The sequence below is a fragment of the Myotis davidii genome, unplaced genomic scaffold (genome assembly GCF_000327345.1).
Source record: "Myotis davidii unplaced genomic scaffold, ASM32734v1 scaffold142, whole genome shotgun sequence".
Classification (NCBI taxonomy): domain Eukaryota; kingdom Metazoa; phylum Chordata; class Mammalia; order Chiroptera; family Vespertilionidae; genus Myotis; species Myotis davidii.
In genome coordinates, this window is record NW_006294400.1 from 764,539 (window position 1) to 766,159 (window position 1,621).

A 1,621-nucleotide genomic window follows, 5' to 3' on the forward strand; every position below is an offset into this window, starting at 1 on the left:
AGATGTCGCATGCTGTGGCCGAGCGCGTGCGGGAGGTGGGAGCGGGTTCTGAGCCTCATCCGGGCAGGGTCTGGGAGCCCATCGCCGAGGCCCCTGGAGGCTACTCTGGCCGGGCCGGATCCAGGAGGTGGCACCCTGCCCGCCATCCCGAGCCCTTTGGTGGCGTATCTCCTCTAACTCCCAGGACCCGTTCCCCTGAACCTGTTTCCTCTTCTCTCCAGTGGGAACTCATTCTACAATTTTAAATAATATTATTGGTGGATTTGAGAGAGAGAGAGAGATAGAGAGATAGATAGATGCATGCATTGGCTGACTCTTGTATGTATACCCTGATTGAACCTGCAACCTTGGTGTATCCGGACAAGGCTCTAACGGTTAGAGTCTAACCAATTGAGCTACTCAGTCCTCGCTCAGCAGTTTATTAAGTGCTTACTATGTGCCAGGCCTGGTCCCAGGCCCTGGGGTACAACAAGTGGGACCCCCTCCCAGAGTGACCATTTAACCTCACTCCTGTACTTCTTCCCATTCTTCCAGGGCGAACATGGCCAAAGGGTTGAGTGGCGAAAATGGAAGCAGCAGAGTAAGTAGGGGCTGGGGGGGAGGGGGAGTGTCTGTGCTGGCCCTTCCCCAGGCCCTTCCAGGGGTGCACATCTAAACTTTGGGAAAAGCCACCAGGTTTGTCCGCTGTGGGTCCCACAGCACCCAAGATGGGAGGAAGGGGTCAGAAGCCCCGGGAGGCTCCTCTGGCCGCCCACCCAGCTCACTTGAGCACCTGGGCTGGCCGGACCTGAGTGGGAACCCCCACCGCACTGAAAGGTCATCATCTTCTAGACTGCTCCACGCCCTCTCCCTCCAAAGTCCCTCTTCCCTCCACCTATTGGGATGTCTTCTTATCCAGAGAAAGAGGAGAAAAAGAAGTGGAAGGATCTTAAGCTGATGAAAAAACTGGAGCGGCAGCGGGCGCAGGAGGAACAGACGAAGCGCCAGGAGGAGGAGGAGGCAGCTGCACAGAGGCAGGACCAGGGTGAGCGGACTGGGTCCTGGGCAGGGCAGAGAGTGTCATCTGGAAGGGACCTTAGACTGACCATCAACACCCCTCCCTTGCCCACAGGGAGGCCCTACACCCTGAGCGTGGCCTTGCCTGGTTCCATTCTTGACAATGCCCAGTCGCCCGAGCTTCGCACCTACCTGGCTGGCCAGATTGCCAGAGCCTGTGCCATCTTCTGTGTGGATGAGATTGTGGTGTTCGACGAAGACGGCCAGGAAGCCAAGTGAGGGGGCATTCTGCAGGGTACCAAGCTCAGGGGGAAGGGAGGGGCTGCTAGCATTGGCTTGGGCTTGCCTGCGCTGAGAACCGTGCCTGAAATGCCCCCACTGTAGTCCTGGTGGGTAGAGCTGCAAAGCAGGGTGCTGCAGCAGTCAGGTTGGGCAGACGAGCTCTTGGAGGGAACACAGAAGGCTCTTGAGCCCTGTCTTTCTCTCTCCAGGACTGTGGAAGGGGAATTCAGGGGCGTCGGCAAGAAGGGGCAGGCATGTGTACAGCTGGCCCGGATTCTGCAGTACCTGGAGTGTCCACAGTAAGGGCGGGGAAGGGCAGGCTTCCTGAGCGTGGGGGAGGGCG

General features: G+C 58.4%; 1 protein-coding gene across 1 annotated transcript in view; it reads left to right on the top strand.

Moving 5' to 3' along the window:
- The first annotated feature begins 2 nt into the window (after positions 1 to 2).
- Positions 3 to 1,621, top strand: part of LOC102756407 (chromosome unknown open reading frame, human C9orf114) — a 5,375-nt gene continuing 3,756 nt past the window's right edge. The window contains exons 1-5 of the mRNA XM_015567127.1: positions 3 to 127; positions 396 to 580; positions 899 to 1,024; positions 1,112 to 1,271; positions 1,488 to 1,577. Coding sequence (XP_015422613.1) covers positions 3 to 127; positions 396 to 580; positions 899 to 1,024; positions 1,112 to 1,271; positions 1,488 to 1,577 — 686 coding nt within the window. The remainder of the gene's footprint in view (positions 128 to 395; positions 581 to 898; positions 1,025 to 1,111; positions 1,272 to 1,487; positions 1,578 to 1,621) is intronic.